At 32.6% G+C, this 19,845-nt stretch overlaps 11 protein-coding genes across 11 annotated transcripts; 4 read left to right on the plus strand and 7 right to left on the minus strand.

Annotated features, from left to right (window-relative positions):
- Positions 1–20: 20 nt before the first annotated feature.
- On the minus strand, positions 21–818 carry cgd8_2540 (apicomplexan specific coiled coil protein; the record flags this gene model as incomplete). Its single annotated transcript, XM_627154.1, has 1 exon — positions 21–818. The coding sequence occupies one exon, from the start codon at positions 816–818 to the stop codon at positions 21–23; it is 798 nt and encodes a 265-aa protein (XP_627154.1).
- Positions 819–1,426: 608 nt separating this feature from the next.
- Positions 1,427–5,380, plus strand: cgd8_2550 (apicomplexan specific membrane protein, 4+ transmembrane domain; the record flags this gene model as incomplete). The annotated part of the gene is made up of 1 exon (XM_627155.1): positions 1,427–5,380. The coding sequence occupies one exon, from the start codon at positions 1,427–1,429 to the stop codon at positions 5,378–5,380; it is 3,954 nt and encodes a 1,317-aa protein (XP_627155.1).
- Positions 5,381–6,987: 1,607 nt separating this feature from the next.
- Positions 6,988–8,901, plus strand: cgd8_2560 (HRD1 like membrane associated RING finger containing protein signal peptide plus 6 transmembrane domains; the record flags this gene model as incomplete). Its single annotated transcript, XM_627156.1, has 1 exon — positions 6,988–8,901. A coding segment is annotated over one exon (1,914 nt), but the record flags the coding sequence as incomplete, so codon positions are not given.
- A 93-nt stretch (positions 8,902–8,994) lies between these two features.
- Positions 8,995–10,212, minus strand: cgd8_2570 (hypothetical protein; the record flags this gene model as incomplete). The annotated part of the gene is made up of 1 exon (XM_627157.1): positions 8,995–10,212. One exon carries the CDS (start codon positions 10,210–10,212, stop codon positions 8,995–8,997), a length of 1,218 nt encoding a protein of 405 aa, XP_627157.1.
- A 97-nt stretch (positions 10,213–10,309) lies between these two features.
- cgd8_2580 (mitochondrial serine hydroxymethyl transferase) lies at positions 10,310–11,626 on the minus strand (the record flags this gene model as incomplete). Its single annotated transcript, XM_627158.1, has 1 exon — positions 10,310–11,626. One exon carries the CDS (start codon positions 11,624–11,626, stop codon positions 10,310–10,312), a length of 1,317 nt encoding a protein of 438 aa, XP_627158.1.
- Positions 11,627–12,217: 591 nt separating this feature from the next.
- cgd8_2590 (hypothetical protein) lies at positions 12,218–12,715 on the minus strand (the record flags this gene model as incomplete). Its single annotated transcript, XM_627159.1, has 1 exon — positions 12,218–12,715. The coding sequence occupies one exon, from the start codon at positions 12,713–12,715 to the stop codon at positions 12,218–12,220; it is 498 nt and encodes a 165-aa protein (XP_627159.1).
- Positions 12,716–13,356: 641 nt separating this feature from the next.
- On the plus strand, positions 13,357–13,776 carry cgd8_2600 (hypothetical protein; the record flags this gene model as incomplete). Its single annotated transcript, XM_627160.1, has 1 exon — positions 13,357–13,776. The coding sequence occupies one exon, from the start codon at positions 13,357–13,359 to the stop codon at positions 13,774–13,776; it is 420 nt and encodes a 139-aa protein (XP_627160.1).
- A 68-nt stretch (positions 13,777–13,844) lies between these two features.
- Positions 13,845–15,182, minus strand: cgd8_2610 (cytosolic serine hydroxymethyl transferase; the record flags this gene model as incomplete). The annotated part of the gene is made up of 1 exon (XM_627161.1): positions 13,845–15,182. The coding sequence occupies one exon, from the start codon at positions 15,180–15,182 to the stop codon at positions 13,845–13,847; it is 1,338 nt and encodes a 445-aa protein (XP_627161.1).
- A 408-nt stretch (positions 15,183–15,590) lies between these two features.
- Positions 15,591–18,227, minus strand: cgd8_2620 (hypothetical protein; the record flags this gene model as incomplete). The annotated part of the gene is made up of 1 exon (XM_627162.1): positions 15,591–18,227. The coding sequence occupies one exon, from the start codon at positions 18,225–18,227 to the stop codon at positions 15,591–15,593; it is 2,637 nt and encodes an 878-aa protein (XP_627162.1).
- A 236-nt stretch (positions 18,228–18,463) lies between these two features.
- cgd8_2630 (APG10/ Aut1p like like autophagocytosis protein involved in vacuolar transport) lies at positions 18,464–19,192 on the plus strand (the record flags this gene model as incomplete). The annotated part of the gene is made up of 1 exon (XM_627163.1): positions 18,464–19,192. One exon carries the CDS (start codon positions 18,464–18,466, stop codon positions 19,190–19,192), a length of 729 nt encoding a protein of 242 aa, XP_627163.1.
- A 27-nt stretch (positions 19,193–19,219) lies between these two features.
- On the minus strand, positions 19,220–19,834 carry cgd8_2640 (conserved metal binding motif protein; the record flags this gene model as incomplete). Its single annotated transcript, XM_627164.1, has 1 exon — positions 19,220–19,834. The coding sequence occupies one exon, from the start codon at positions 19,832–19,834 to the stop codon at positions 19,220–19,222; it is 615 nt and encodes a 204-aa protein (XP_627164.1).
- Positions 19,835–19,845: the final 11 nt, after the last annotated feature.

Genomic DNA, 19,845 nt, shown 5'->3' on the forward strand with positions numbered 1-19,845 from the left:
ATAAATATAGATAGGAAAATTCAATTTAAAGCCTCTATTGCAAATTTTTTCTTACCAGCACGGAGTCTACTACCAATATTATCACCTTCTAGAACTAAAGCAAGCCTTCCTAGAGAATTTGGATCCGAAGATTCAACTCTTTCCCAGGCTTCAGAAAAAGCTGCAGCAAGAATAGCGACCAATGTTACTGGTAGTGGATTATGTGGAACTTCTTGCTTTCCAGGTACATTTCTAATTACAAGAAGTAATTCTCCGCGTATTACTTCAAGTAAAGCCCTCCTTGCTGCTCTTCTAAGATCAACCAGAGAGAGACTTTCAGGTCTTCTTGTAGAGAATTCATCGGGAAGATCATCCAGAAATCCAATCCACATATCTTCTTCTCTTCTCCAAGTATCAGCAAGTAACACTTCAGTATTTGATTGTGAAAATTCTAAAAGAACCTGAAGCGATGAAATAGGAGTTCCTGACTGGACAGAGAACAACCATGGAGCTGTAACACTTTCTTCTCCTGAAAGTAAAAGGCTGAGCTCATTTTTTAATTCTGGAATATTTTTTTCAAATTCATCCTCTTCTGGAAGTTTATATCCTAAATCTGTTACAATCTTAATTAAACTTTCTAAAGTCCGTTCAATCCTTGAAACTCTGTATTCAAGCCTTAATCTTTCCTTATCTGAAGATTGCAAATGGTCATTTAATTCTTTAACTATTGAAAGCAGAGGATCAAATTTTGTGACAATAAAACCTTGAATCTCAGGAGAAAAGGACATGGGAGGGAGTCCCGATCCACTTAGTTTTGTCGACGATGAATTACCATCCATACTTTTAAATTTGTTGAGATAAGTCAAAGTATTATGATTATTGTTCTAATATTTTTTTTTTATTTTAGATCCACTTAATATAAACTAACTGGAATTATTTTATGTTGGGACAAGTTGATAACCTTTTAGATTATAAATAGTATATGCAGCCGGGAATGGCTCGCCCTAAATAATTAATCTTTTATTTGTTAAATTAGCTTTTCTTGTATTTATACTATATTAGTCTTTAATTTTTTCCTATTATTTAAATTCTAATGGTCCAAGATCATCAAAAATGCATGAGAGCGCGTATTATAGGCGCCGTAGCCGTTTATGAGTAGATGGCGCCAACGGTACTAGCTGAAAGAGTAAGTATATATTTTAAAATGAAAGGAAAGGAAAAGGGTTCGTAAGAATGAATGATTGGAGATGATCGATCCATTGGGAATCGGGAAAATAATCAATGATAAGTTTGCTCAAATTGGGGAAAATGTGTTAGGAACAGTTATTGATCAAATTGTGGACAATTCAAGTGCTCACTTAAGCAGTTTGAATGATTTCCAGTCGGTAAGTTTGTGTGCGATTCATCGAAATAGCAAAATTTATTATTTTATACTTAGTCCTCAATTATGAAGCTTGTACGTAAAGTTGCAGGGTCAAAGTTTTTAAACAAACAGCCAATAGTTGAAGTTGAGCCAAATATTTATGCAGTAAGGGACGAACAATCGGGTATATATAAATCTGTTCGTGACTCTAGGAGTTTGGGAGTTCTGACAGTCTCTATTGAGAGAGCAATTATCTCACCTATGGGATTTGATCGTAATATTCGGAATTTTATTACTAAAGAAAATGCAGAATGGGTTTTTGAATTGGCTTTGCAAGGCCAAATGCTTGTAAGCCAACCTGTAAGCACTAAAGACTTTATATTGGAGATTCCAGTTAATAGTCCTATGCTTTTGTCCCCAACTAAGAGCTATGGGAATACTTCTTTAGCTTTTCTGGATGAGAAGCATGAATCAAGGCCAAGTTTTGGAGTTGAAAGTAGGAACTCAAGCGCAGAGAGAGAAAAGGAAAAGGTTTCTGGAGTAGGTGCCAGAGAGGTTTTCTTTAATTTCAAAGAATCTTTCCAAGTCACTGATATCTCTTCTGATATGAATTTGGATCTGATTTGTAGAGTTCCAATACAATGTAAACTTACAATAAATCAAAAATTTAACGAAGAAATTGTGGATGAAGATTGCTACTACTCTAAAAACTCTGGATCTATTTTTGTGAATGAATGTGATGAGGATTCTTCTCTTGTATCAGAAAACATTACTTCTACTAGCTCAGCCAATGCAGATTCTATTTCAAATTTGGGTTCCAACCCTCCAACAAATTTAAACCATTCTGTTAGTTTACGAATTAACCAAGAACAGAACAATTCATCTGGGACATCTTTTAAGCAGTATAAGATTATTAGAATTGAAAGAAATAAGCCAAACTGTAAAGAAATATTTGATAAACCGGATGGCGACAATCGCCCTTCTTCTCAGGAAATCCCCTCTCAAGATCAAGAATGGGAAGTCTTATATGAATGTATCCATTTCGGAAAGGTTACTATTCCAATTTCCTCTGTTTTTCAAGACAAACTTGCCGAACTACCCGTCTTGGACTATTCATTCTACAAAAATTCAACGTTTTATAAGGCAAATGAGAATCTAGTTTCTGTGTTTTGGAAATCAAGAAACACCAATTGTACTCAAGGCCATGAGAGTAATCTTTTGAAAAGCAATACTGTGGAAGAATGGACTTTGATTCATGGCAAAAAGGCGGACTCCTGTGATTCAATTGTTGTTAATAGGCCAAATGATTCAAACTTAAAAGATAGCCGAGCATTTCTAAAAGATATAGATCATGAAAGAGAGCCAAAATTAAGGTCCAGATTCAAAAGTGAGAGTAGAATGCATGATGGTTTAATCTCTTCTGGGAATGAAAAAAATGAAAGCAATTTTTGTGAATATCAAAATAGAGTTTATAGTGATGAAAGCTCTCAATTTGAGGTCGGATCGAATTTCAAGCATTTAAATTGGTACCATTTATACCCAAGAACTAGTGAAATGGTTAAATATGTCAGGCCAGTGCCAGGAATCACAGAATACGGGCTTTCAAATCCAATAAAAACTTTAGGATTTATTCAGATCGGACTAAATTTTGAGACAGAGTGCTGTTCTAAGATTAGCCTTTTAACTAGCTCCTATTTGAGTATGGTAACTGAGAAGCCTATCACAAGGTGGATCCTTCCTTCAGGGTTTGAGCCACAGTATTTTCAGATGTATGCTGAAAGTTTAAAAATGTTACTAGAGCATTATCCGAGATGGATACCCAAATTCTTCTTCTTACTGAACTTCAGAATTCCGAGATCTAGGTTTGATAGGGTAATGATTTCCTTATTTTGGGCAATAATTACGTTTGGAGCTTTCAAGGCTAACAGTTTTTTCTTTTTTTCATGGATTTTTATGGTTATCCTCCCATTATTAATCTCTTTAACATATAGATTTGGGTCGCAGATTGCTTCTAGAATCCATCAAGACTTCCTTACCAGAATTAATATTGAAGAACAAAAGAGAAAGAGTATAACAAGTGCTCTCTCGCAAAAAGGTAATGCTAATATTAAACAGAAAAGTAATATTAGTCAAAATAATAAGACGATGAATCTGATAAACTCTACATCTGGAAATATCTGGAAGATGTTCCAGCCTATACTAAATATTAAATATCACTCATCATTAATGATAGGCGATGGAGACTTTATTGAGGAGAATATAGATGTAAAACCATTAAATAATGGCACAGGAAAAGAAAAGAAGGATTCTTCCTTTACCAAAATTGTGGATGAAATCTGTGAAAAGGACTTTTCTAATCTCATTCCCAAAGAAGTATACTTTGGTGATAAAGTAACAAGCAGAGAATACTGTACACAATACGATCTATCCAATGGGGACGGATATATATGTTTGGCTAGAACATTAAATAACTCATTGTTAGGGAATAAGGAGAAAGGTAGAGAGGAAGAACTGAGAAGATTGAATTTATCGAACAATGATGCATCAAATTTATCTCCACAGTTTGAAAAGCAAAAGTGGGAAAGAGCCCAAGAACATAAAGAAGATTTGAAAACAGAAAAATCAATGGAAGACAAAAATGATGAGGCAAGGTTTCGACAAAACCTACAAGGAAGTGGAGGAATTGTAGAGACCCCATTTGGAGAGCTAAGATTGGGTCTCAAAATTCCTTATGATAATAAGGTTGTATCTATTTTCTTTGATGATCAAGATTTGGAGCCTATTCAAACTCAGCTTTCTAACCTATTGGCAATAGTAGAACTTGTTCAGCAATCATTTGCAAGCTTTTCTACGCTTCTGATGAAGCTTAAGAACTCCCTTAATTTCGAGGATCCTCTACTTCCTTTTTTAACTTTGTCAATTCTTGTTATTCTTACTATTATACTGAATCTGGGTCTCTATTTATTTAATCTTATCATGGGGAACCAGAAAATGGCATTCTTATTAAGAGGATTTCTTCTTATTAAGTTTATTCGTTGGGTTATAATGAAGGATCCATTCAATAACGTTCAACTGGAGATATTCAATAAGAAACAAAGAATCGATCCAGACATTTTTGGTCAAAATCGTATTATTAAACCTCTTTTTAACAGATACTTCAAGCTAATAAGTTCTGAAGACCAAAACATGCTAATTCTTTTAAGCAGTTTGGAAATATACGACTACTACCCAGATAGATTTGTACATAGACAAGGAAATCTATGTAAGCCTGATGACTTAACAGAAAGAAACAAAGAGAAAAGACGAGGAGTTACTGAACCCATCCGAATTTTATCCATTAATATGGAAGAGTATTTATTTTTCTACGTAGTAAAGTTTACATGTATCTATGTGCTCTTACTGGGTTCCTTCATTAATACTCTACAGTACATTTTTACTAGTAAATTTTCGGCCACCTTTGCGAGGATATTACTTCTTTGGTGGTATTCTATTCCAGATATTAGAGAAATTCAGCATCGTTGCATCGCATCTACCCAGCTGATAGGAAATCTTGATGATTTACTCAACGATAATGAAGAAAATCCAATACACTTTAAAGTCATAAACGGAAATAGTTACGGTATTGGAGAGAACAAAAAGGCCGAAGAAAGCAGACCTGAGGCTTCTGGAACCAAAGCAGATCTCTTTTTGAAACAATTCTATTTTGGAAAGAATTCTAATTATATCAAAAAGAGCACTATCACTACAAGTTCGATGAGCCAAGGAGAACAACTGGATCAAGAATCTAGTGCACTGAGTAGATCATTGGGAAGCTTACCTAGTAAAAGCAAATATTCTGAAACAGGTACACCATCAGCAACCTCTAGCAAAAAAAGCCTAATTGAATATATACTCCCAATTAACAAAGAGCAAAATTCAAATGTGAGGCAGGAATCTGATTCAAAGAGTGAGAAGAACAACACGCAATCTAGCTATGAGGTACTTGAGAGCTTGTTAGAAGGAATCTACCCAATTAATAAGTCTAAAAAACAAGATTAAAAGGATTAAATATTAATAAAGATGTTTAAAATTTCTTACTATATAAATTACGCATAACTGCTAAGTTCCAATAGATTAATTATTTGGAATTAAACTAAATATTTAATTTTAACAATCGTTTGAATTGTAAAATTTCCTTTCAGTGAACATTTCTGTATAGAAGTAATAATGAGCTCGACCAATTCATAATCAGTGCAAATGAAGGAAATATTGTTATGAATTTAACTAAAGAAACGGATATTCAGTTAAATAAAATTTGTCTATACTGCTAATCATTACAAATTTTTTGATTATATGCCAAATTAGAAGAGAAAATTGACTTTGAAATCCACCTCCAGTAAATAAAGTAACAAAATACAATTATTAGAGCCATAAAAAGACCTGAAAAATACCATTTCTGCTTTTCTTCTTCATATGCTAAAAGGAAAAGCAAAGATATATAGATTACACAAGTTATTATGTAAGCCACTGCCACCCAAAATTTACTATATACTGGAATAGTTCCTTTAAGTTTGAATTGTGAACTCATAACGTTATAATTCTTCAAATTTTACGCAAAGAAAGGTTATTTGGGGCCCTTAATAGTGGAATAGTATGCTTGTAACTATTTTCGTGTAACAAACTTCGGTAATGTAATAAATGGAGTAACCAAATTTAGTTTAGAAACCATTCAACTCTGATGATGGAATAATCTTTTAGACGTTACAGGCTCCTTAACTATAAATTTGTATTAAAAAAAATGAAATAATGTCGAAGTATGATAGATGATTATCTCTAGCCTTGAATTGTTAATTTTTGTTAAAATTGATTACCTGCTGAAGTTAAATATTTTATTTAAAGTTACTATTCTTTCTGAAAATTTTCTATCCAATAAACTATTTCGCTTACACTCGTTTCAAATAAGCCAGCGATTTAGATTAAAAAATATATATTCATTAGATATAATTACTTAAGTTTTACAGTAAGTACTCTTAATCTTGTAAGCTTTAATCTCAAATGTAGTTCTCTTCAAATTTCTATATTAAAGAATAAATTTGCATTTAAATATAGAATAAAAATATATTTATATTTGTTAAAGAAATGTGTGTTCATATATGCAATATTCTTTTGAAAAAATTGTGCATTTACAACTGGATAAGCTATTTCGATTTAGAAAAGGAAATGCAATTCAATTAATTCAAACGAAAATATGGATCTAAAATTGCAACTTATCAGATATAAACTTTACACAGTTGTAACATATACCACCACAATATACTAGTTGCTTTCACTAACAAATTACCAACCACCTTTTCTTTGAAAATATTTTATACTTAATTGGCGGGATGAACTGGCGGTACTTTTAATGAATATTTGGATAAAAAGAGTTGAGAGTATTTAGGTTAAAATAAGGCAGTAAGAACAAGGCTTATCTGATTTTTTTAAAAAAATATTGATATACTAATAAGATTAGACTACGCTTTGGCTGAATTACAGATTAGCCAAAACTCATCAGTTGTGTAATCGTATTAATTTAAAATAAAGCTGGATCATGAAAAGGCATTGTTAAGGTCTGTATGAAGTTCTTGCTATAAAGATACTATATTTTTAGGAAAGAACACGAATAGAACATTGAGAGTACGAAAAGAGTGAAAATGTCTCCTATTACATTGAAGCAATATGTTTTGCTTAGTTTCGGGCTACTTTTGGGGCTTTTTGTACATTTATTAAGTGTATACGATTTTTACTTTTACCACATAATCATGCACATAACTATAACCAAAGCGTCCACCATGATAATTACAAATGCAGGTTTATTGACTTTATACTTTTTGGGTAAGGTTATTTTGAATATGTTTGTGGGAAGATTAAGAGATATTGAACTGGAAGAAATCATTGATCAAGGGCGAATGTTTTTATTAGATACAATCTTTTTTTTGTTATTTAGTAGCCCAACAATAGATAATATAGAAGTTGGAGCAATGGTCCTTTCAAGATACATTACTCTTATTTTGGTTTTAAAGCTTTTACATTTAATTTCCCATATTCGAATTAACCACATGTTTGAATTAGACAGACCAAAAACTACTGCAATTGTTAGAATGGCAGCTTTGCTTAATATTCTCCTGATTATTGACATAAGTTTAGTTTTCAAGTATTATGGCCTATTGTCAAAAGATTCTACTCTGAGGTTGTGGGTATTTTTCGAGAGTGTTTCTTTGCTTGTTTCATGTAGCACTTCTATTGGTAAATACCTCGTTCATGTTGTAGATTTGAAGCTCCAAGCCATTCAATTATTAATGAGACAAGAGGAGGATGGAACCCCTGAACAAGGAAATACTCATTCTTCGGGAATGCAAGCTCATAACTTTGTATGGTCGAATAAGAATGCTATATTATTTTATTTGGAGGTGTTTGGCGATATATGCTCTTTAATTACTTACCTTCTCTTCATTATTCTCTTCCTTGTGCTAAATCCTTCCAGAATTCCATTATATATTATGGGAGATATCTTCCACGTCTTAAAAGCTTTGTACAGCAAGCTATCATCATTCAGGAGATATAGAAAGCTCACAAAAAATATTGAAACCAGACTTCAGGAAGCTACACTTGAAGAGATTGAGAGAATTGATACTTGTATTGTTTGTAGGGACACTTTGTATATTGGCTCAAAAAAGATTCCTTGCGGTCATGTATTCCATCTGGATTGTCTAAAATCTTGGTTTATTCAACAGCAAACTTGTCCAATATGTAGGGCTCCCATAACTATCAGAGATGAAGAGCCTGAACATTCAGCAACTACTGCAGAAGAAGATAACAACTCTCCACAAATACCAGAGGACCAGGATGAAACTAATGATATTAAAGATCCCACTTCTTCAGACCAAGCGAAACCCAACATCAATTCAGAGCCTACTAGTGCACCATCATCTTCAGCGTTTAATTCAAATGAATCCGGGAGCTCAACTGATGTTAGCTCTGACAGTTTTAAGAAAATCTTCAAGAACTGGATAGTAAGTGAGCATAAAGCTAAACCTGTTGAAGAAACAACATCAACAAGAATGGCGAAGGACTTGAAAGAAACCAAATTTCAGATATCGAAACACCCTTTGTTTAAAAGCAAGCGTGATGACTTATATAGAAAGGTTTCAAAAGCTGCAAATAGAGGGGATCATATAAATAGCCTTCCTCCTCAGTTACTTTCACTACAACCTCAAATTTTACTAGAATTAAATAAAAATTTGGAACAGAGAACATTTGGAAGTGAATATGGAAGTCAAGAGTTTTCTGAAATGATGAGCAAAATGTATAAGAAAAATGCAGATATTTGGTTGAATATGGTTAGCGAGCTCATCAAAGCTAAAGAACAAAATTGTATCCAACATTCGGTACCAATTGAACGAAAAAGCAGTATTCACATACAAGGAGAAAGTTTATCTAATATGTATGAAAGTAGTTCTAGGGCAGACCCCTTGAGAAATCTAATGGATGCTGTCAATAATCAGCTTAACGAAACAAAAAATATTAATAAGGCTGCTTGATTAATTGTAGATGAAAGTTGTGATTAGAATATTGAGATAGAGAGATATAGGTAGTTTATATTATAATATCTGAATAAAGAAGTGTATTCATATCTATATAGTTATAACGTAACCGGGGGGAAGTATATCCATTGCAAGATGGATATTACTTCCGATTACTATTGAGACCAATAGGGCAAACCAATTAGGGTTTAGCTCAAGAGCCATTGCGAACTTTTCTTTATGTAGAGCAAGGATAAGTGCTTGAATTGCCATCTCTTTCCCTTTTGAAGAGTTATTAAGCTCAATAAGTCTTCTTGTAAGTACCGGTAATGGCTGATATTTTGCGATTGAAATGATTCCAATAAATGTGGAAGAGCACGGTAGGGTTAGCACCTTAAGAGTATCTTGAATGAAAAGAGGAAACTTGGCTAAACTTGGATATAGATTAAATCCAATTACGGACAGATCATTAAAGCATTCTAAATCTGTTGGAGGTGAATCTGGAGAAAAAATGCTCACGTACTTTTCTGAATAGTAAAAACTATTTATTTCGTTACATATAAAATCCTTGAGAATTTTGTCGGCAGAGCATAGTGGAAGGAGCGAAACCACCTCAACCTGAGCCTCTGAGAGGTAGACTTTGGATAATCGGTTTTGATCTTGATGATCACCTCCATAATTTAGAAGAAAGTATTTAACTTCTACATTAGGGGTTAAACTGCTTTCACTTATATCTTGAAATCTTGGAAATCCACCATTATCCAGCCTTTTGAGGCAACTAGAAGAATCCATGAGCCAGATTACAAGTAACTGTCTTTCCTTCCCAATGTTTTGGTGCTCTTCTGTCCAATTTATATTATTTGGTCCTGGAGCACCAAAACTGTTATCAGTTCCATTCTGTAATTCAGATCTTTCAATAATAGCACCTTCTTTGAGGAAATCGCTAAAACAATCTGGAATTGGCCTTATTTCTTGTTGATTAATACTATTTTGCACCTCTGACTTAATTGGAAAAGAGTCCTGTTCAGTCTTAAGCTCTATATTGCTACTTGTTATTTGCTCCATCAACATATCTATAATCGTAAGCGACGGTACTAATGAACAGCTGCCAATTGGATACCAGCTCACCTCCTTAAATCTATGGTTAGCAAAAACTAACTCCCTCTTCATTTCATCCAAGACAAAATAAACAGAAATCAAACACTCAGAGTATTCCCTATTAAACTCATCATCTAGAAACAACCGTTTCAGTGCATCTTTGAAATACTCCAGACGCAGAATGGAGTGCTCACTATTAAAATCAATGTCAAAAACTATTAAAATCGACATCTTACATAAAACAAACGCTCTTAGCAAGCAAGCTTTACAAAATAAAAACTACTTGGCGCCATTAATACCGACGCACTTCCCACATGTAGGTGGTTAGCTAATCAAAATAAATAGTCTCCAGCTCACTGATTATTCCCGAAACCCTATCAAATATCAGCTTTAGCTTATTACTTTTAGTTATTTCTTCGTGAAAGATGTTTTCCCTAGCCTCAATTGGAATATCTAACTTCCCAACTTTGTTGAAAATCTCTACGCCCACATTTATACAATCTGAGATCAAATTGCCTAAAATTGTCATCTGTGATACAGAACCTTCTCTAAATGTATAGACAAGGGTCCCAAACATTAAGGAGGATCTATTTTCTCCAAACTTTCTGTATGTGTGCCTGATCTTGCACTCCGTTAAAATTTTAGAAATCAGCTCGCACGGTACTCCGAGCCTTTCGCAATCAACTGAAACAAGATGTGTATCTGTTCCATCTCCAAGTAGAGGAATTCCTGAGTCAAGCATTGTCTGCGCTAGAACAGCAGAGTTATCAAGTGCTGCTGCTACAAACTCACTAGTTCGAGAAGTTAACATTCCTTGAATTTGGACAGCAAATGACCCAATTTGATGATTATGAGGGCCTCCTTGGAGGCCTGGAAATACTGCGGAGTTAACTTTCTGAAATAATCCAGGATTTTTGCTGTTGTTCAACATCAAGAAGCCACCTTTAGGACCACCCAAACTGCTTTGAGTGTTAGAATAAATGATGTCGCAATATCTGTATGGATTGTTGTCCTCCCTTCCATACCTATCAAATGATATCAAAAGTGCAATTTCGCTAATATCAGCGACTAAAAAGATTTTAAATTCATTGCAAATCTCACTAAGCAGTCTGTAGTCTATGAATAATGTTAATACATCGGATGGAACAAGTAACAACTTGGGCTTTAATATCTTACATTTCTCCCTCAGGTCAACTATATCAAACCCCCTACCTTTTTTATCCAAATTATAATATTCAACTTGGTAATAATTTTCCAATACAGTGTCAGAATCACCCCTAATCCTCAAAATTCGATCCCCCTTATTCAGTAATCCCATACAGATGGCCAACTCAGCATGGCTTCCACTATAACACTGGATATTAAATAGCCATTCGTCATTGCTTTTTTTGTCTAATTTTAGAAATTGTTTTAATCTACTTGCGCAGAGCGTTTCTATCTTATCAATAACGTGTGTTCCACCATAATACCTTGTTCCAGGAAAACCCTCTGAATATTTGTTTGTAAGGATACTCCCAAGGACTTTTCTCGCAGCATTAATCATAACATTTTCCTTGGGGTGTAAGTTTAAATGAGAATTCTGAAAATCTTTTTCCTTATTAATAATATTGAATAACTCTTGATCAGATTCAATTGTTGTATTCATACCTAAATGATGACGAAATTAAGTTATTAATATCAAAGATACAGTCTGTTTAGTAATTTATTTAAGATTCTTTTTTTTTGTTACTTATTTCTAAAAAAGTGCTCGCCCCCTTTATTTGATTAAATTTTTCCCCACATGCAAGCATGTTTAACAGTGTTAGTTTCATCGTATTTACATAAATAAAATACTTATATAAATTAATTAAAATAATGAATAATGTGGATGTAAAATAGAACCTCTTATTTTTAATTAATATAATTAGAAAATGATTCTAAAAATAATTACTAATATTAGAAAAGCAGTTAAATAAAGAACTATTTTAGTTATTCTTCTCCTTCGATCTCTTTCAGAAATTACATTAATCTCGTGTAGTAGGTGAAAACTGTCTGTATTAATTTCTGTTTCCTTAATTTTATCTTGAAAAGTATCAATAGTAACTTGTTCAGAGGCAATCTCATTTAATAGAATATTCTGAATACTCATTAACTCTTTCGTGGACTCCTTTAATTTAATTAACTCTGCAAAACAATGATTGGTTAATATTGGGCAATAAATGAGTAAAATAAAACCAAACCTCTTCGTATAATAATGTCACTTACCTTGGTTTTGTTCAAATAAGAGTTGTTTTTCCAATTCTTTAAAATCTGGTAAAGGCATATATTGGGAGGTATGGACGAAAGAAGAAACAGAAGAGACAGAGGTATTTGATAATGAATTCTTTTCTAATTGGTTTCTTAAACAATTATCAACTTCATATCTTTCTAAGGAGAAAATAGTCTGAAAATGAAATAATAGATTCTCAAATAACAGTTTATAATGAGGATTTATATTGTTTTCCTTTTCCAATAACATAATACAGTACTTAAAAAGATGTTGAGTTTCTTTAATTTTGAGATCTCTCTCAATATAACAACTTTCATTGTTTAATGAGTTAATATTTTCTCCAAAGTTTAATTCTTTCAAGTAATCTATATTTTCCTTAACCTGCTTAAAACATTTGCAAACGATTTCGTCCATTCCTTCTTTAATTAGAGTACTTTTGAAATTTTCAAAGTCACTTTTCAATGACAAGCAATTACCATAATTCATTTCACAATTTAGATTTAGAGTAGTTCTTTTATTAATTACTTAAAGAATTTATTGCATTTTATTTCTTGTTTAATTTAATTATGAGTAATATAGCAATCTCTCCAAACATTCAAACTCTCCAATTCTGACTATCAGGTTTAAACACATACAAAATAGCCTGAAGGATTTCTAAAGTCTAAACTTGAATAACTTATCTAACTTAATCAGATTTTAACTTTTCTGACTTTTTCACTGGCTATCCATGTATTTTGTGAGGTACAGATAAATTTTGCGAGCTTAGAAAATGATGCTTTGGCGCCAATCGCTTTGCTAATACTGCATTTAGGAGTTGAAAAATTAAATAGTTAAAATTATTTAGACAAGAGCCTGTTGTTGAAGCTGAAAGGTATTTGATTATCTTAGACCGAATTTTCCTTTTCGTTCCTCTACAAATTACTGGAATAATAAGTCTGCATGCAATTTACATCTTTTGCGGGAACTGAAAGCAAAATTGTAGAAAAACAAAATTTACTGCTAAAAATAAGAATTAAACAAACTTCTCATTTTAAAGCACTAAAAGAATCAAATAGAGCGAACTGACCTACATAAATGTGTGTGCTTATTTATGAACCCCGAGTTTGAAAATCTATAAAATTAATCTTATGGAAACAATGCAAAATTGGGAAATTATAGACGACTACGATATTGAGAAGGAAAATGAAAAGGTTAAAAATAGTGATATCTTATCAGATTTACTAAGTGATTATGAACTTGACAACAGCTTTATGAAAAAGGATATTAATCAGCAGCTTGAGGAAATTAATATATTGATTAAAGAAGTTAATCAAGAAAAGGTAGAATTATTGAATTCATTTCCATCTTGTTCATTAGCAATTATTAAGAGCTTAACCAGAGGTGATGAAATTGATGAAGAAAATATGGAGATTGATCAGATGTCACTCTCAAGCAGCGAGATCAACTCTAGCAATGATTCACCTTTGTTTGAAACACGAGTAAATATCGACCTGCATCAGAGTCTTACGGACTCTCCAGGAAGCATGAATATATCAGACTTTCTTTAGCCATGAAAAAAATGTAAATATTCAAAAGAAAGAAATTAACAATTCACAAACGAGAGTAAGCAAACGCACTAATACTTATCTACGATAGAAACAAATTCAAACGATGAGGCAAACTTTCGCACTGTTTGCCTGATATTCTCTATTGCTGGAGAGGCCTTAATATTAGAAACAAACTCTGCAAGAGTCTCCCCATCCTTTTGAATATCTCGAGCAGTAGTTAAAACTTCTACAATTATCCTTGAAACGAATTTGAAATCATCCAACTCCATCCCTCTGCTCGCAAGGGCTGCAGTTCCAAGTCTGACGCCACTGCAATTCATAGTTCTCCCATCACAAGGTAAAGAACTTCTACTTGTTGAAATTTCGCATACTTCTAGTGCTTTCTCAGCCTTAGCCCCAGAAATGTTCAATGATCTTGTATCTATTAGAATTTTGTGGGAATCAGTTCCATTTGTAAGAATCTTGATTCCAGACTCCTCGAGCAATTTGCAAAGCAATTGAGAGCTTTCTAGCACTCTACTTGCATATTTAACCCAAGAAGCAGAAACTACTTGTTTCAGTTGGAAACAAAGGGCTGCAACTTGGTTGAAATGAATACTAGACTGAATTTCTTTAGAAACTGACTCATCAATCTTAACTCTGATCTTGGACTCTACGTCCTTTCTGTAAAATATTATTGCTGACCTTGGTCCTCTTAATGTCTTGTGAGACGTTGTTGTAATGAAATCTGCGTAGTCTTTGGGTGACGGGTACTTCCCTGCAACCACCAAACCAGAGTAGTGAGCGATATCTACCATCAGGTAGGCCTTCACTTTGTCGCAGATATCCCTAAACCTCTTAAAGTTGATCATTCTAGGATACCCACTAGCTCCTGCTATTATCATCTTTGGTCTAAATAGTATTGCATTTTCTTCCAACTTATCGTAATCTATCACTCCTTCTAAATCAGTTACATAAGGGAGTGACTCAAAATAGTGAGATGAACAGTTAACTCTCTTCAAATTTGTATAGTGTCCGTGAGTCAGGTGGCCTCCATGTTGTAATGACAATCCCATTATTCTATCATTAGGTTTTAATACTGCATTTAATACTGCAAAATTTGCAGGAGAGCCACTATGAGGCTTTACATTAGCACCCCATACTTCAGGATCTAGTCCATATGCTTTTAAGGCTCTTTCATTTGTGAGCTCTAATAGTTCTTGTGCAGAAGTTGAGTTTAATTCCATATTTTTATCATTATTAAACATTGAGAATGTACTTGACAAGCTGTCCAAGACTCCCTTCGATACAAAGTTTTCGGATGCTATCATTTCTAGTCCATTAATCTGTCTATCATATTCTTCATTGATTAGCTCATACATAATGGGATCCAGCTCTTTTAATGATTTTTCCTGTAAAAATACCATTTCTTAAGTGATTATTTATTACAGTTCTGTATTACACGGTCTTTATATTCCTAAATCTTTAGTAGCTTCACAAATTTTTATTTCTAGCGTTTAAACAAAGCTATATTCGAATTTCAACTTTGTTTTTTATATTTTGGTAATTGTGTTCAATTATTAAACTTTTTTGTCCAAATAAAGTACATGCGCCATGTGTGGGTAATTTATCAGTAAATCGTTGAATGAATGCTAACCCAGAAATTTTTCTAATTTATAAAAATATTATTCTCTAAAAATTACTATGATCTCTGAATAAATTTCGCTCTTTAGATTTCTCAAGATAACTAGGACAGTACTAATCTACCAAAGATAGAATTTTATTACAAATCAATTATTATTGTCCTACTAGAAAAACCGGAAATGTATTGAAAACTAATAGAAATCAATTAAATCGTGTTGATTAATTGAATTTGAAGCTAACCTCGAAAAAATGTGGCAATAACTCTGAACAGGGAATAAGCTAGCCAGAAATACATCTAACTTAGAAACCAAGTTCAGTTGGTTGCCGCATAAATTGAATAGTAGATTTCTTTGTTGAAATTTACTAGCAATAAAAATCTCCAGCAATAGTGAAAGAGTCAAAAGATTTTCCCAGGTAAAATTGTTTTTGTTTAATATATCTTCTAAAATTTCTTGATCAAAAACGGATAGTTCATTAATGTTCTCAATTGCAAGTTTAATAAGACCAGAAGTGGGGAAATGAACACTTTCTCGCTCACCTTGAAAGTTGTCTGACTCTATGAAAGATTTAAAAGAGCAAACCAACCCAAAAACGTTCTTCCATTCTATTAAAGAGTAAATAAGACGCCTAAAACCTGTTAAACTCTCATCTGCTTCTATATTTGGGTTTCCACTATCTAATACAAACTCCATAATGTTTAGTGCAGATTTCATTGGCCTAATGTTACTGGAAACAAAGGCTGAAAGTAACTTTACGTCATTGCCAAGAAATGACAATCCAAGCAGAATTTCTAAGTGTTCATTATTCTCTTTAAATCTAAAAATCTTATGGTATGAATCTGACTTGCTTTTCATAATTGCTTTTCTAAGAATAGAAATAACCTCTACTGATTGGTTAATAGACCATGAATATAATACATTTGAAAAGTTAGTTAAGTTGTTTTTAGCAAATTCAAATAATCGTTTTTCAATTCCATTTTTGGTATAGATATCAATAATGTTGAAAAACAAATTTATATCATTTCTATCCAGATTCTGAAAGTCCTGAATAGTTTTAATCGAATTCAATGCAATCCAAAGAGAAGTAGGTTTTGTAGATTTTGACTCAGGAGGCAATAAAGTGAGCCTCTTTAGTACATGAAGGTGCATTTGAGGAGTTTTCAAAATTGAATGTAAATTATTACTAAGGTAATTAAACACTCCCTCATACCAACAAGTGTAATTTACTTTAACGATATTCTGGTTTCCATTAGAGTCGCAAGCAAATGTTTTAATTGTGAAAGACATACAGCTGTACCAATCATCTGGTAAATTTGTTATATTTTCGTTAGGTTTAATCCCAAGTACAGGAGGAAAAAAAAAGGGGAGACCAAAAAAGATGAATTGGTCCATATTCCTTAAAATGAAGTTATCTGAAGCCAAATTGCTTTCTTTTTTATATTTCAATACGGTTTTAGAACAACTTTTCTCACTCAAAAATATTGAGTCTATAATATTTTTGATCAGCTGTTCTTCTTTCTCAATATCTCTTACTTTAAGTGAATCTGAAAATATTCTACTATGTATCTTCAGAATTTCATTAGTTCTTTGACTTGAAGAGCTGAACTCAGATTCGTCAATATATATTAATGGAGCATCTCCATAAAGTAAGGATGCTAAATCTCTATAATTTGTCTTGTTAGAAAACTTTTTACCGTAGCTATCATCGCTTAAATGACTACTATAGTTTAAAAAAGACTTTTGAAAACCGTTGAAAAAATTATTAAAAACATTGACATAAATCTGATTGTTTGATTCCCAAATAACCCCTAACTGTCCATTTTCAAATACTTTGCATGATAGAATATGACAGAGTTTACCAGCATTCCCAATTGTTGATAATTTATCAAAGTGATATTCGCAAGCTCTTGAATCAATCTTAACTTTTAGCAAAGATAAATTTTTCAAACCAAAATGCTTTTCATCATCCTGTATTATATATATCAACTCGAATTGATCGCCATTAATTAATGTTTCATAAGATACTAAGTTATTTATCGATAAATTAAGGGATTTATTGCTTCTTTCTTCATCAATATCTAATATATATACCTGTTTTAATTGAAAATCAGAAATTCGTTCTTTGTCTCCTTGTGGAAATTCTAGTTTAAAAATTTCATTGAAGCATGAAAAATAGAATCTTCCTAGTGATGTAACACAGCATTCTCCTAGCTCCCCATCAAAATCAGGTGTTACTTGTTTGTAATACCTCAATTTAAAGTCTGTTTCATTGATATTAAGGTTTTCCATTGAATTTTGAGATTCATTTATCTGGCAAATAGCCTCAAAAGAACTATATTGAAAGTTTGAGATCAAGAATATATCTGAATCAGTCATTACTATCACAATCAATATGCTGTTGTTCACTTTAAAAGCAGATACTTTTTTAATCAATCTTCCCACAAGAACCATGCAATTAAACAGAAAGCTTTTCCCATCGCAAAGAGAATAAATCTCAACCCCACCATCTTTGTCTTCTATGAAAATTAGATCTCCATAATTTATTTCTTCGTTGAAACTTTTATCTTGATTAATATTTCGGTTACGTACAAGATTTATATTTCTTACAGACTTAATACCATTTTTAAATGTTTTAATATGCGAATGGCCGCTAAGTGAGTCGTATATTTCCAAATAATGTTCGCTTGACAATTCTTTATATTCTTTCAATGTGATGATGTACGCTCCAGATTGAGAATATCTAGAGTACGGTCTTACTAATGAACTGTCTGAAAATGAACCGCTTCCAAGCGAAGAACCACTGAATTTAGTTTCCTCAAGTCTTAACATATTGTTTTCATCCAGAAAAAGCCGTTAAAACAACAAGGAAGAATAATGACTAAGTATTTAATTCATCTAAAGCAAAATATTTTTTGAAAATAATTTATACCGGTAAAAATCAGCATACGTATATTACATGAAATATTGGGGAGCTGACAAAATTGTTAAATTAATTGAAAAGAAAATCAAAAATAAAGTGTAAAATATTGGTAACAGCTTGATAAAAAGATTTATGTTTTTATTTAATGCAATCTATAACGCATAGATTAGCAGACCAATTCAGAAGTGTGGTGGGAAACTTTATCCCAATTGACTGTTCCAACTCCAAATTTGAATCTGATGGATTTCTAACTCCTAAAGAATTTGTTGATTCTGGGGACTATTTGATTCTTCAATTCCCGAACTGGTTTTGGAGAAGCGCTTCTGAAGAATATATTGTGAGGTGGCTTCCTCAAAATAAGCAATATCTGCATATAGATAACGTACCATGTAGAAAGAGACTTGACTCTTCTAAACTTTGTATTTCAAAAAACTGTCTCGATATTACATCAGATAGTAAAGGAGATGAATGGATTTTACCCACAAACGAAAATGTAGAAAAGCTCGGTAACATCAATATAAATGATGATGTCAGATATTATGACATTAGTGTTACATATGACAAATTCTTTCAAACCCCAAGAATATGGCTTTTTGGATACAATAAGGAGGGATATCCTTTAAGTACTGAGGAAATGGTTGAAGATATCATTAGCGATTACGCAACTAAAACAATCACACTAGATCCCCATCCATTTACGGGAATATTATGTGTGTCTATTCACCCTTGTAACCACTCAAGCTTGCTTAAAAAAATGGCCAAGAACCATCCGCCGCACCTTTCAATAGTTATATTACTGAAATTCATTACTACTGTTATTCCATCAATTGAGTTAGACAATACAATAGATATCGATATTAAGTTTGATACATAGTTTATTCTTTAAACTTCAATTATTTCTCTAGTCTAATAAATTCTGTATACCTTCTTGAACTTCAGACTTAACTGCAGAATCACACTGAATCTGATCAAGAACTTCTTGGTCTCTTTTTAAAAACTTCTTAACTACCAGAAAGTTGCATCCTGCAATCGGACAGATTTTTTTTTTGCTACTACCCAAATACTTAAGAAGGGCGTCCTTCTCGTAAATATGATTTTTGCACATATTCTCAACCTTTTCTGATGTGTCATATCTGTGTGATACAGGGTCCTTGAAAACATCTCTAGTCAAGCAACATACTTTAGGAAGAACTTTTCTTGATACTACAGAAACCTGGTCTTTTTCTTTATTTCTTCGTGTATTGCATGTTAACTCTAATCGTGCCATCAACATTTCTTTGAAATATTCAAACTCCGCACTCGGGGAATTAAAATTCTCAAATTGCTGATCATTTTCTCCATATAAAACACTTTTGATCCACAACTTCATTCTTTCAAAGCTTACAAACAACTCATATAATTTTTTTCTTTCATCTTGACTCAAGTTTTCACCCAGCTTATATTTCTCTGATAATGAATCGTATTTTATTGAAAGCCCATTCAAGCTATTCAAATAATTCCTAAGAATATCGTCCATATTTTTCTTAA

The sequence above is a fragment of the Cryptosporidium parvum genome, chromosome 8 (assembly GCF_000165345.1).
Source record: "Cryptosporidium parvum Iowa II chromosome 8, whole genome shotgun sequence".
NCBI classification, from domain to species: domain Eukaryota; phylum Apicomplexa; class Conoidasida; order Eucoccidiorida; family Cryptosporidiidae; genus Cryptosporidium; species Cryptosporidium parvum.